Source organism: Vombatus ursinus, unplaced genomic scaffold (genome assembly GCF_900497805.2).
Source record: "Vombatus ursinus unplaced genomic scaffold, bare-nosed wombat genome assembly UNPS02014798.1, whole genome shotgun sequence".
In the NCBI taxonomy this organism is placed as follows: domain Eukaryota; kingdom Metazoa; phylum Chordata; class Mammalia; order Diprotodontia; family Vombatidae; genus Vombatus; species Vombatus ursinus.
The window spans coordinates 5,176,724-5,189,775 of record NW_020954576.1 but is presented as its reverse complement, the minus strand read 5'-3'; the positions used below and the strand labels follow the sequence as shown (position 1 = coordinate 5,189,775).

The window sequence follows — 13,052 nt, the reverse complement described above, 5'->3', positions numbered from 1 at the left end:
TTTGAGCTCCTTTATTCTTCAGACGCATACCATTCCCTTTTACAGTTTTTAATGGGTGGAGAATGGTTTTGTGTTACTCAGATTTCTTTTCCTTTATATTTAAAGTTTTAAAATTTTAACTGTTATATGCCTTGGAGTTTGAAATATCAGGTTGTTATTGTAGTTTTCCTGGTGGCAATCTGGCAATCTTTTTTTTTTTTGTTTTGTTTTTTGGCTTTTTGGTGAGGCAGTAAAGGTTAAGTGACTTGACCGTGGTCACACAGCTGGTAAGTGTCAAGCGTCTGAGGTCACATTTGAACTTAGATCCTTCTGACTCCCAGGGCCGGAGCTCTAGCCACTGTGCCACCTAGCTGCCCCAGGAGGCAATCTTTTTCATGTGGATTGTAGGTTCTTTTGATGGGCACTTTTCTTTCTTCAGAAGTTCTGGTAAGTTTTCTTGTATTATTTTTTGCATTGTGGTGTTCAAGTTTTTGGACTCCTCTTGTTCCTTTGGGAGCCTCATAATCTAAGTTGTTTCTGTCTTTGAGATTGGTACGTTTAGGGAGATCATATTTTCTTTTTATATTATTGCTTGCTTTTTTTCTTCCAAATTGTCCTTGACTTCTGTGTGTTTATATTACCAATCAGGTTATCTCTCTTTTCATTCCTTTGGTGGGTTTGCTATCATGGATTCAAGTTTTTCTTTTATTCTGCCAGTTTTTCTTCTGTGCAGGCCATACATTCTGCTTTTCACTTTCTCAGATTCTAGTCTTTCTTGGGAATCTATAGGCTCCTCTGCCACATCAGGTTTGATTCATTTTTCCTTTGTCTTGCATTATTTATTCACAGATGTCTAGACTTATGTAGATGATCGAGAAGCCACATTCCTTTTTCTTATTAATATATTCCCTTTTGGTTTATTGTACTTTAAGCTTTTAATTGAGTGTTCTTCCTTATGAAATCTTTGGTAATTTCAGTCTTTTTTCGGCTCCCTTTCTTTCAGGTCTTTTGGACTTCCACATACAAGTTGGCACCTGCCCAAAGGACAGCACGCTTCCATTTAACCATACCTTTGCCTGCTGGTGAGGGAGGGGGAGTTAAGTTCTTTTGCTCATTGCCTCAGAAAGGTGAGGGGGGAGGAGGGGACAGACCTTGGGGTTATTAGCCTTAAGAAATGGTGGTGGCAGCAGTGAGGGATTTACTGAGAGTGGGGTTCTCAGATCCTGTGTTCTGGTTTTGCAGCTTTGGGTCAATTTAGGGATTAGCTTTCTCTTCTCTTAGTTTATCAGGTTGTTAACCTTTGTTTACTGATGTCCAATATTATCAAGTCAGCTGTGGCTGCTTTACCTTTTGTGCTTAATTCTTATTTTGGATACGTTTGGCAGGCCATTTGGATCATGAAAGTGCCTAGTGTGCCATCTTGTGGGTCACATGACTGGAAGTTAACTTACTTTCTTAATGCTTTTCTTCCCTCCCCCACTTTCCAGCAAGAATAATTTTTTTGCCTTCCTATTTAAAACATTTTGTTAAGTCATGTCATTTCATTTTTATTTGATAATGTTTCACTTATTTGGAGGTAAATTCATGCTCAGAATAGCACTGAACCCAGAAGTTAAAAAAGAAAACAAACCTGAGCAGTAAACAGTAATGAAATATCTAAAGATTATATATTTTATAATATGGCTGGTTTATTTCCTAACTGGAAGGAAATGTTATTTATTAGCTAGCAATAGTTATAAAAGCTTTGCTATTTCAGAAGGTGAGATATGGGGCAGAAATAGTAGGCAAAGGAAGGAGGGAAACAAGCATTTTTTTTTTTTTTGGTAAGGCAATTGGGGTTAAATGACTTGCCCAGGGTCCCACAGCTAGTTAAGTGTCAAGTGTTTGGTCTGAGGCTGGATTTGAACTCAGGTCCTCCTGACTTCAGGGCCAGTGCTCTAGTCACTGTGCCACCTAGCTGCCTCGAAACAAGCATTTATTAAGTGCCTACTAAGTGCCAGGCACTGTGCTAAGTGCTTCAGTAACTGAGAGCATTGCCATATTAAGGCATAGTACAGCTCGCTCTTATTACATTCAGTTATAGATTTAGAGCTAAAAGAGATTTTAGAGGATTTTAATCCAACACTGTCATTTTGTAGAAAAGGAAACTGATCCCTGGAGGGGAAGAGATTTGCCCAAGGTCACGCATGGTACATATTCGTATACATATACATATCGATACATATGCGGCAGAGCTGGGATTTGAACCTAGATATTACATCTATTATAATATCTTTGAGAGCAAGATTTACGTCAGTTTGTACCAGTGCTAAAAAATAAACAAGGCATCATTACAAATTTTGATTGGTGCTCTTGAAAATGCTAGTGTTGAAGTTAAGATGTTGATATTGTTCTTGTAGTTTTGGTTTTACTCCAAAAATCAGTAAGTTATTATAAAAGGAATTTTAAGGAAATTCAATTATCATATAAGTAGTTGATACCTTTGAATTCTGATGTGAAAAGATATTTTTGTAAGCATTTGTTAAAAGTTAAGTACAGAAGCCACTAGGAGGAAGGCAGGTGACAAAAATTTTGGATTTCTCAGAATCACAAAATTTTAGAATTGGAGGAAACCTCAAGGTCATCTAGTCCAACTTATACTATAAAAAAGGAATTTTTCCCTCTCCCCCAAATATATCTGACAATACTTAGTCTTCTACTCTTTCCTCTGAATATTTCCAAATATTTTCTGAGAAAACTCATTATTTTTTTGGAATTGCTCCATTAGAAAATTTTTCCTTACATCAAGCCAAAATTTACCTCTTTGCAACTTTTCACTTGATGCTCTTAGTTTTCTAAGTCTTCTGGGACCCAACAGAACAAATTTAATTTCTCATCCTCATGGGTAGCACTTGGATATTTAAAGACAATTATCATATTCTCCTGAGTCTTTTCTAATCTACACATCTCCAGTTCCTCCACTTTATCCTAATATGACATATATTTAAGTTCATTCACTATCCTAGTTTTCCTTCTCTGTAGTCTTTTCAGCTTATCGATGTCCTTCTCAGATTGTGATGTTCAGAACTAAACACAGCACTCTAGAAATGTTCCAGGGGCAACTAGGTGGCACAGTGTATAGAGCACTGGCCCTGAAGTCAGGAGAACCTGAGTTCAAATGCAGCCTCAGACCAAGCACTTGACACTTACTAGCTGTGTGACCCTGGGCAAGTCACTTAACCCCAATTGCCTAAAAAAGGAAAAAAAAAAAAAAAAGAAACGTTCCAGTCAGGCTAGAGTACAGAAGGATTATCACCTCCTAAATTCTGAAGGCTGCACCTCTCAGTGCAACCAAAGAGGACCTTAATTTTTTTGGTCACCTTATCACACTACTGACTCATTGAGCTTGTTTTCTACTAAAAACAGTATGTCCCATTTGTTGTTTAACTTGTTGACTTTCTTCTCAGTTTTTATAAGTTTATAAGACCATAAGACGATAGTAGTAAAACTAGTAGAGACCACAGATATCATCTAGTTCAGCCTGCTCATGTTAGAGATGAGGAGGCTGAGACCCAGAGAAGAGAAAAGTGACTTGCCTGAGGGCATACTTCATGTGCATCATTATCACAGGGAAACCAGTTTCTAACGTGATTAAAACATGCATTAAAAACTCCTGCTCCTGAGATCTTTCCTCTTTTTCACTAGTACAGAATTTGAATCCAGATCTTCTGACATCAGCTCCAGTGTGCTTTTCATTCCACCATCTATGCTGTAATATGCTATGCTATAAATACCAAGTTGTAGGCCAGCAGCTCATTTATCTTTACCCAGGTGACATTTTAAAATTTTCTTATTTTCATTTGCTAATTATATATCTTGTGTACTTGACAGGTGGATTTTCAGATGAGGCTTCCTGGGAATAGTAGGTTTTTATATGATAGAGTGCTGGACTTGGAGTCAGGAAAACTTGAGTTCAAATCCTGCCTCAGACATAATGTGACCTGATACAGGTGATTTCATCTCTCAGCCTGAGTTTCCTCATCTATAAAATGGGGATAATTTATAATAGCATGTACCTCACATGGTTGTTTTGAGGATCACATGAAATAATGTGTTAAGTGGTTTGCAAACCTTGAAGTACTACTAAGTACTGTTCGTTGTAATTATTAGTAGTAGTATGTGGATCATAGCATCATAGATTTAGAGCTGGAAAGAACCTTTTGAGATTAATGAATCTAACCTCTCATTTTACTAGTAAGGATAAGTGACTTGGCCAAAGCTATACAGGCAGTAAGTAACAGAGCCATAATTCCCACCAAGATTATCTGATTACAAATTAAAATCCAGTGGAATATAAGGTCCCTTTCCGAGCTTCAGGTTCCTCATCTGTGAAATTGAAAGGGTTAGACTAGATAAAAATGAGTTCCCTGCTACTTAGAATAACACAGCTTTCCACTGAATTAAAATGTATAGATTTTACAGGGACTTTCCTGAACTAACTTGTAATGAATAAGTATCTTCAGACTTAACATGGAACTATTTTTGTCTTCGTGGAAGTGAACAGGTTATCATACCATTGCTTCTCACTGAAGTGACAACCACATGGCCATTATTTAAAATAATAATATATTAAATTCAAGTGAAAAATAATGAACAAGTTGCTTCTGGCAAGTGATTATTCTGTGGGCAAAGGGTACAGGAATTCATTCATGTCACATCCTGAAGACGACCCCCCACCCCCATTGTTTTGAAGATTTTGCCCAGAGATAAAATAGTTCAGAGCTTTAGGTTTTTATCGTGACAGTACTTATGGTATGTGGGATTCAGGAGTTTGAAAAGTATGGCATGTATAATTTTCAAGTGAGGTATTTTATTTTTTCAAATAAACATTTTTCTAAATACTTAAATTGCATTAAAATCAAGTTTATTACTATGAGAATTAAGGGAAGTACTATTAAAATGGGTAATTTCTAAGATAGGATGATTGTTTCTTACAGCATGTTAGTTTTAATAGCCTGTAAGGTGGCACTTTCATAAATTTAGACAGTGGGTTTATGCAGAGCCCCTTGGAGTAATCATCTAAAATGTTGGGGTGGGTATATGTAGTTTAGTAGGTGTGGGAGAATCTCTACCCTACACAAACATAAACACAAAAGATCAGCATTTTCAAAGGACACATTATTGTATGCTTACAAGGGTAAGGAGAAAAATTGGGTCATAATATAATAGTGTTAATCTTAGTAAACTTTTTCCCTCATTTTCTTCATTAAGATAATGTCATAAGCTGTTGAAAAGTAAAAGTTGTCCTTATGTTTGACTCTCTTTGGTGTTTTGTTTTGTTTTGTTTTTTAAAAGGATGGGGTGGGGTTGGGGGGAAGTGTTTCCTGGTTCAACTTCATATTGAACAAAGCTTTTCAAAGCCAGAAATAAATCTCTTCATAGTGCATAGTGTTGTTTTCTGTCTATTAAGAAAATCTTTTAAACTGTGTATATTTTAGTATCAGAAAAGGAAGAAATTAGCATTTGATTTGTTTTCCTTACATATAAATGTGTTGTATTCTTAGCCATTTGAATATTTAAAATTATAGTTCTTTGCAGTAGTGTGGGAATACATTCAAGAAAAATACGTGGCAGTTTCTTTCTCTTTTAAGACAGATAAACACTTTCTATGAAGATTTTCTGGTCATTTCCCTATTCTTCAAAAGGATAACTAAGAGATAATTTATAATTTAACCTCTACTACCTACCACCACCACCACCATCACCCCTTTCCTTGCTTCTAAATATCCCCAGAGATGGAGTTATTGTAACCTTTCTTGGTATTTAATCATTCTTAAAATCGTATAATTTTATGTTATATCTGACTTAAATCTCATCTGACGAGCGAAGCCCATTTCTTAGTCCCATTCTTAGTGAATGGAATTTAATTCGTTTTTATGAATTATAGACTCTTAGTTGAATTAGGACACTAGAAGGCTTCTAGTCCAGACCATCCAGTGCAGGAATCATTTCTGTAGCATCCCTGCCAGATTGATATTCAGTAGCATTGATCCCTAGTGGCTGTTGAGGCACGGTGGAAAATGCAGTGGATTCGAAAGTCTGATAATCTAGTTTTGAATCCTATCTCTTCTTAACCTCTTCTTGCCTCATTAAGTTTACATATATGAATTACAAGAGTCTATAATCCTGTGTCTTCACTCTTTCATGAGTGAATCCATTTCATTTTTTGTCAGCTCTAGTTGTGAGGAAATTCTTCCTTGCTAAGTCCAGTCCTTCCAAAAACTATTGCCTTCTAACATATTATATCCATTGATCCTAGTTCTGGCTTCTGAACCATGTTACTTTCTCCTCCATGTTTAGCCCCTCCACATATTTGAGTAGACTGGTAATTTTTCTTCCAACCTAAATATACTCAGTTCTTTTAACTATTCCTCATCTAACATGGTTTCCAAACCCTTCATGTCCCAGGCTTCTCTTCTCATTAATTCACCACTTGAGATATGGTCTGTTTAGGACCAAGTGGTGTGAGAATGTTACTCAGCTTCCTTGTTTTAGATATTAGAGCTGTTGTGTTTGTCAGCCTTAAAGCACCACGTAGATAGGAGCTACTTTTATGATTGAGTTAGTTTTTATGCCCAGTAGGCATAAAAGCAGGTTCAGCAGATAGATAGGATAAGTAGAAAGCTATTGACAATGCTGCCTCTCTAGTTGTCATCTATAACTTACCATGAATGTTTTCACATGATATCTTTTATCATTGATTAAAGTTAAATAATAATGTATTAGCAATCTTTTATAGGCTGCTTATGGACCTGGCTGGTTCTCTTGGTTAACAGGAAACCAACATTCCAGCTAATTGTGCACTTGGAAAAGCCTTTGCTGCTTGATCATAAATGCAGAATTCCTAAAAGTATTTCTTGTGAAGTAGCACAAAATACCAGTTCTGAAAAACATTTTAATTTTGATGATTAGGCTTTTGGACTTCTGTATTACGAAGTATTCTTAGAGGCAAGAATTGGATCTTGAGGCAATTCCTTGCCTTACAGGAGGCCCTTTTCAGATTAATATGATAATAAAGAGAATTCCTGCCTTTCAACAAACATTTGTAAAGCATTTGCAATGTGCAGGGTATTCTGGATACAAAATAAAAAAATAAATCAGACTCTGTTCTTAGAACTCATTCTTCTGACCAGATACAGTATGTACTCAGGTAAACAAAATTAGGTAGAGACTGAAGGGAGACATAGAAAAGCTCAACATACTCTAGGAATATTTGATGGGAAAAAATCAAGTCCTTTTAAGCTTGGGAGATCAACGAAGACTACACACAAGAAGGGGGCACGTGCCCCCTATTAAGCCTTGAATGTGAAAAATTGACTGGAGAACATTTCAGGCATGAGTGACAGCCTGATGGATGCATAGAGCATGGCATATTGAGTTTCAGGGTGGTAACATTAGTAGCACTTAGGCTTTACAGAGTTGTAGGTTTGTTTTTGGTTTCGTTGTTGTTTTTAATGAAGGGGATTGTCCACGTGAGGCTTTTGCTGATTTCCCCTGTCCCTGAGCTGCTAATGCCTTCCCACCAGAAAATAGCCTTGTATTTATTTTGTCCGTCTGTCTATATATGGTCATACTCTCTCCTCCCATAAAATGAATACTCTGTAAGAAGAGGAATTGTTTGAAGTTTGTCTTTGTATCATTGGTGCCTAGCTCAGGGCCTGGCATGTAGTAGGTACTTTATAAATGTTTTTTAATTGATTAATATGAAATTTTTGGAAAGGAAAATAATTTTGAAGCTTGATTATGCAGTAGCTTAAATGCCAGACTGAGTTTGTAATTTATCCTAGAGGTAAATTGGTAGCCACTAGAAGATTTGGGGCAGGGGACTATTAATGTGCAGATTTGTACTTTGGGGAGATAACCTTGAAAGTGAAGTGAAGGAAAAAATATAGAGAGCATCTCTACATCAGAGGTTCTTAACCTTGTTAAGAACAAGTTTGTGAACTTTTAAATATATATATATATAATATATATTTTTAACTGTATTTCAACATAATTTATTTCCTTTGTAATCCTGTGTATTTTATTTTGTGTATTTAAAAAACATTATGCTGAGGAGTCCATAGGTTTCACTAGATTGCTAAACGGGGGTCCATGATACAAAAAGGGTTAGAACTTTTACTTTAGACGTGGGGCGACCTCTTAAAATAAAGCTGTTGCAAAAGTCTAGGAAAATGATGAGAGGGTGGTGGTAGTCTGAGTGGGTAGAAAGGGTGTGAAGGTAAGTTTTGCAGAGGTAGAGCCAGCCAAACTTCTCAATTGATTGGATAAATGAGGAGTGGGAGTTAGGGAGAGGAGTGAGTCGGAGATAAGACCAGGGGTGGGGAACCTGGGGCCTCTAGGCTGTAAGTGGCCCTCTAGGTCCTCAAGTACAGCCCTTTGACTGAATCCAAGTGATTTGTTCTGTAAATCTTAGACTCAGTCAAAAGATTGCACTCAAGGACCTCGAAGGCCACAAGTGGCCTCAAGGCCACAGGTTCCTCACCCTTGGCACAAGACCAAATGTGGGTAGATGGGAGGATGAAGGTAACTTCAGCCATCTTTTTTTCTTTTTTTAAGAATAATGATTTATATCCTTGCGTAGAATTATAATTTGTATTAATGCATTTGATCTATGCAGTGTGGAGTAGTAGTGGCTGGCCAGCTTTGAAGCCTGGAATACCTGGTATCAAATTCTGCATTTAATATTGTCTGTGTGACTCTGGGCAAGTCATTTAACCCCTAGTGCTCTATGAAAGCCTAAAACTATGCAGAAAAAGTACTGAACTGCATTGTAAAGGAAGTTCCTCACTAAGAGTCCCTACACCAGTGAAATTGTAAGTCAATTCCCTAATTATTTTTTGACTCACTCACCAGCCCCTCCACCTCAACATATCTTAAAACAAACTCGGTGTTCCCCATCAGTTTTGCCTTCAGAAACTTTCACATCTTTCTCCTCCTTTCTGTTCTCACTGACACTCAACTGTTCTAGTCCAGCCCTTCGTTACCTTTTGTAGGATTATTGCTACCTCTGCCTCTAGTCTCCATCAGCTTTTTGTCTGTCCTGTATGCTAATATCAAATTTAGTTTCCCAAAACATTGTTCTGAACTACATCCACTCTCTGTTTAAACAAACCAAAAAACAATCAAACAAGCCTTCGTTGTCCCTTCATTGTCAGTACTAAAGTTTTGACTCCTTAGCTTTACATCTGAGGCCTTTCCTTAGCTAACTTATCTTACAGCCTTATTTCGTACTCCTCCCTTTTATATATTTTATGCTATAGCTAAACTAGACTATTTACTGTTCCCCAGACACACCACATACTCGCTGTGCCTTTTCATATTTTTCCTTTTTTGTCCCCTCCTAATTGCCATCTCTACCCCGTGAAATCTTTCATTTCACTCTTGTTTCAGGCTGCAAGGGAGCAATCTCCTTTCTCCTCTGATGTTTTCAAGTACTATTTGTAGTACTCTTAAGGTACCTGTCATATAATTTAATGGAAACAGGGAAGATAGGAAAAGATGAAACCAGGTTATGGAGGAGAAGATGACCGAAGTAGAGTAATAAGTGGGTGGAAAACGAATAAAACATACAACATTAAAATATTACATCTTAATTCATCTCTACATCCTCCTTAGCATTTCCACATAATACTTAGGTTGAAATGAATGAATTTATTTTATGCATATTTCCATGTGTCATTGATAATATATAGTTTCCAGTTTTTTTGAACAATTATAAAATGGCATTTCCCTGAATTGTGTTTTGCATGATGTTGATTAAATACTGATTAAGATAACATTTCCTTTAATGTTAAATGTAAAGTTGTATATATGCCAGATACATTACAAGTGACAGTTTGGGGTATGAAAATAGCCTTAATTTCTTCAATTTTGCCCCCCAGAAGGTCCTTTGTTCCCTCTTCCAGAGACTAGAATATTTCACAACTGAGGAATGTTCTGTGAGTAAATTAGTTTTTGAAAAATGCTTTTATAATATTATATTATATTACTTTATTGCCAAGTTAGTCCTCGGTTTTGGGGCATTTGGCTTGTTTCCAGTTTTTTGCTGTTAAAAGTAGCACTCTATGAATGTTTCCTACGAGTTGCCTTTTTTCCCCTTTCTAGTTATTTCCCAGGTATAGACCCCAAAATGGAATTACCGAGTCAAGGTAGAAATGGTTTTATAGTTCATTACATATCACTAGATTGCTCTCTAGAAAAAGTGAACAGAGTTATAGAGCCATCAACAGTACATAGGTATACCTTGAAATGATTTTAATTTACATTTCTTTAATTGTTAACTGAGGCTATATATTTTCCATCTGATGTACTGTCTACATTTTCTTGTATTTAAACTGTTTGTTTCTTTGCTTTGTCCATTTATCAAATGTAATCTGGGTATGACTCTTACATGTTTATGTCAATTCTTTATATTCTTTCTTTAGATAGTAAGTTTTTATCAGTAACATTTGATATTTTATTTCCCATTTTATTGCTGTGTGCTTTGCTATTATTTTATTTAATTATTGTGCAAGTTTTAAAAATATATTTAAACACAAGTGATCCTTCTTCAAATATCATTTGAGTTGAATGAGTTAATGTTTGACATTATGAAAGGCAACTACTCTGCCCTCTTACAAAATCTCCCTTGGTTCCACTTTGTCAGAATACTGAATCTGAATGGAGTATGGCTCTAATCCGTTGTGGCATTTGTGTTTTTCCAAATATTGGACAAAATTACTTCAGATTATAGGAGGTTTGTGTATTTCTGAAATATAGTGGTGATTAGAGAGAGAAATTTAGAAATAGTCCATAATAGCCACATTTGAGAAACTCCATTTTAAAGGTTGACTGACGTCTCTCCCTTTAATCATACATTGATTTTTTTTTCTTCCCCCATAGGCTATGGTTGCTTGTTATCCAGGCAATGGAACAGGTTATGTGCGACATGTTGATAATCCAAATGGAGATGGAAGATGTGTCACATGTATATATTATCTTAATAAAGACTGGGATGCCAAGGTATGCAACTTGATTTTGAGTATAATATATTTTTCTCAGAACCATAGATATTTAGGCTAGATCCTAATCAAAATTCTTAATCCATAATCTCACCATAGCAGAGAACACACACACACATACACGACTTTTAAAAGCTTATTTTTATTGTAGAATTTGGCGCACTCCACACAGTGGCTTCCTTTATTCCCAGTAGATGTTAAAGAAACTCAATGGGTAGCATTCATCCAAAATTAAATAACTTTCCCTAAAAGTTACCTTTGTTATGTTTACAACTTCCTTTAATTTTTTCTAAAAATAAGTTATGAGAACCATTTTTACAAACTTTTGAGAGGCTTTCCAGAAAAAAAAAATGTATATAAATAAGCACATGATTTTCATATCCACCTCTGTTTCACAGACTTGATCCTTTTTGGAGGAAAGGGAGGAGGCAAGCTATTTCATAATTTAACATGATTTATAATGTGGTAATGTATAGTAGATCTCATAAAGATAGTCTTTATATATATATTTACATTCTCTCTAATGATTTAAAAAACCCTACTCTTTAAATATTGATCTTGCTTTTCATTTAAATTTAAATGATGTTTAAATAAACCTCTTTGTGACTCTGCTAGAAGTTGGAGGAAGTGGGTTATTTTTTTTCAGAGAAACCCTCAGAAGGCAAATAGCTCACTAGATTTAAAAACAAAAAACATCATTCCAAAAGACTTAGTATACTGACTTTAAAATAATTTTAAAATTGTTTTTATTTCATTTAACATTTTCCAATTACATGTAAGACGGTTTTTAAACAATTCTTTTTAAAAAATCAAGTTCCACGTTCTTTCCTTCCCACCTCTTCCCCTTCATGAGAAGGCAAACAATTTGATCTTGATTATACATGTGAAGTCATGCAAAACATATTTCCATATTAACCATGTTACAAAAGAAAACACAAACAAAATAAAATTAAAAAAAAATACCTCAATCTGCATTCAAAGTTTATCAGTTTTCTCTCTGAATGTGGATAGCATTTTTTTTTTTAATCATGGGTCCTTTGGAAATGTCTTGGATCATTTTCTTGATCTCAATAGCTGAGTCTTTCACAGTTGATTATCCTTACAATATTGCTGTTACTGTACATGCTCTTCTGGTTCTGCTCACTTCACTTTGCATGTGTTCATATAAGATTTCCCAGATTTTTCTGAAACCATCCTGCTGGTCATTTCTTATAGCACAGTAGTATTCCATTACAATCATATACCACAGTTTGTTCAGCCATTCACCAATTGATGGGCATCCCCTCAATTTCCAATTCTTTGCCACCACAAAATGGCTGCTATAAATATTTTTGTACAAATAGATCCTTTTCCTTTTTCTTTGATCTTTTTGGGATAAGTGGTATTGTGAGTTCAAAGGGTATATACAGTTTTACAGTTCTTTGGGCATAGTTCCAAATTGTTCTCTAGAACAGTCAGACTAGTTCACAATTTTACCAACAGTACATCAGTGTCCCAGTTTTCCCACATCCCTTCTCACCAGGTATCATTTTCCTTTTTTGTCATGTTAGCTAATCTGATAGTTGTGAGATAGTGTCTCAAAATTGTTTTAATCAGTGATTTAGCATTTTTTCATATGACTATGGATAGCTTTGATTTCTTCTTCTGACAACTGTCTGTTCATATCCTTTGACTATCAACCAAGGAATGACTCTTATTTTTACAAATTTGGCCCAGTTCCTTATATATTTGAGAAATGATGCTTTTATCAGAGAAACTTGCTATAAAATTTTCCCCTCAGTTTCCTGTTTTTTTCCTTCTAATTTTGGCTATATTAGTTTTGTTTGAGCAAAAGCTTTTTAATTTCGTGTAATCAAAATTATCTAATTTACTTCCTGTAATCCCTTCTGTCCTTTGTTTAGTTGTAAACTTTTTCCTTATCCAGAGATCTGACAGGTACATTTTTCCATGCTCCCCTAATTTACTTATGACATCATCCTTTATGTCTCAATAATTTTTTCCATTTTGACCATAGCTGGCATATGATGTGAG

The 13,052-nt window shown here is 35.6% G+C and overlaps 1 protein-coding gene across 2 annotated transcripts in view; it reads left to right on the top strand.

The window, feature by feature from the left end:
* Positions 1-13,052, top strand: part of LOC114050125 (egl nine homolog 1-like) — a 71,341-nt gene that overhangs the window by 46,481 nt on the left and 11,808 nt on the right. For both annotated transcript variants that reach the window (XM_027871702.1, XM_027871701.1), the window contains one exon: positions 10,903-11,022. In XM_027871702.1, coding sequence (XP_027727503.1) covers positions 10,903-11,022 — 120 coding nt within the window. The remainder of the gene's footprint in view (positions 1-10,902; positions 11,023-13,052) is intronic.